Genomic DNA, 1,044 nt, shown 5'->3' on the forward strand with positions numbered 1-1,044 from the left:
TTTGGTAATGGGCCACAATAATCAACCACATTGTATACCGACAAAATAAAATTTAAAAAAAAAATTTCCATAGAGAAAGGTGACTGGAGTCATTGCTGTCCTTCTGGAAGTGGCTCTCCTCATCTTTCATTTTAGCGCAGGCAAAGGACTGTATTTTACCCATGGCTGTTTTGTCTGTCAGAGAATCTGCCCCATTAGTTTAGCAGTTGGGGGTCTGATCACAAGAGGGCAGAACATTTTATGCTAAAGGTTCCTTTTGGTTGGCTTCTGTGAGAGTAGGCAAACCACAGAAGCAGATGCCTGGTGCAGACAGTTTAAGAAACTACTGTGCTTTGTAGGAAAGGAAGAGATAATCTGATAATAGATAGAGCTCTTGTGGCTGCAGATTGCAAGTTCCAATGGGCAGAACAATGAAGACACTTACTGGACCTTTGTTTCTGTTCTTGTGGTTGCAGCTGGACTGTGAGTTGGAAGTCTTTGGGGGACAGGGTCTTTAGTAAATACTAGGGTATTTTAGAAAGTTAATGGAAAGTGTGAGACTGTGAGCACAATTGACTCCATCTTAGGCCCTAACCACTTGTTATGACTTTGTGAAAGCTTTGCTCAGTTATGTAGTAACTAGGAGAAAGGTGGTTGGAACAATAGATTGGAACCGCCTGTTGACTGTAAAGAAGGAATGATTAAGTACTAGTACAGCAATAAGTACAACTGCTTGTATAAACCTGAACTCAGCCTTGAGAAAGCACAGAGAAGAGCTTGACATATGCCTTTGGGTCACTGTCTAGCCAACTCATCACTCTGTATAAGTAAGTTACCCTTCAATAAAGTTCCTTGGTTTATCACATGGAATGGCCTATTTCATTGTTCCACCTTGATACACCTTCCCAGTTAGGTGGACAATCTACCCTTGGTCCACCTTCAGACAGAAAGATTTATTTTTATCTTTTAATTCTGTTTTTCCACAAACTTTTGAAGTACCCTCAATTTATTAGAAGCCTGAGGAGGAGACTGGCCTTTTTCACGTTGCCTGAAATTACTGTAGGG

General features: G+C 40.9%; 1 gene segment (V, D, J or C); it reads left to right on the forward strand.

Annotated features, from left to right (window-relative positions):
- Window positions 1-410: 410 nt before the first annotated feature.
- The window catches only part of LOC103609023, a 1,785-nt gene continuing 1,151 nt past the window's right edge, over window positions 411-1,044 (forward strand). The window contains 1 exon segment of the V gene segment in view: window positions 411-473. Within this exon segment, the coding sequence occupies window positions 411-473 (63 nt within the window).

The sequence above is a fragment of the Galeopterus variegatus genome, unplaced genomic scaffold (assembly GCF_000696425.1).
Source record: "Galeopterus variegatus unplaced genomic scaffold, G_variegatus-3.0.2 Scaffold9096, whole genome shotgun sequence".
NCBI lineage: Eukaryota > Metazoa > Chordata > Mammalia > Dermoptera > Cynocephalidae > Galeopterus > Galeopterus variegatus.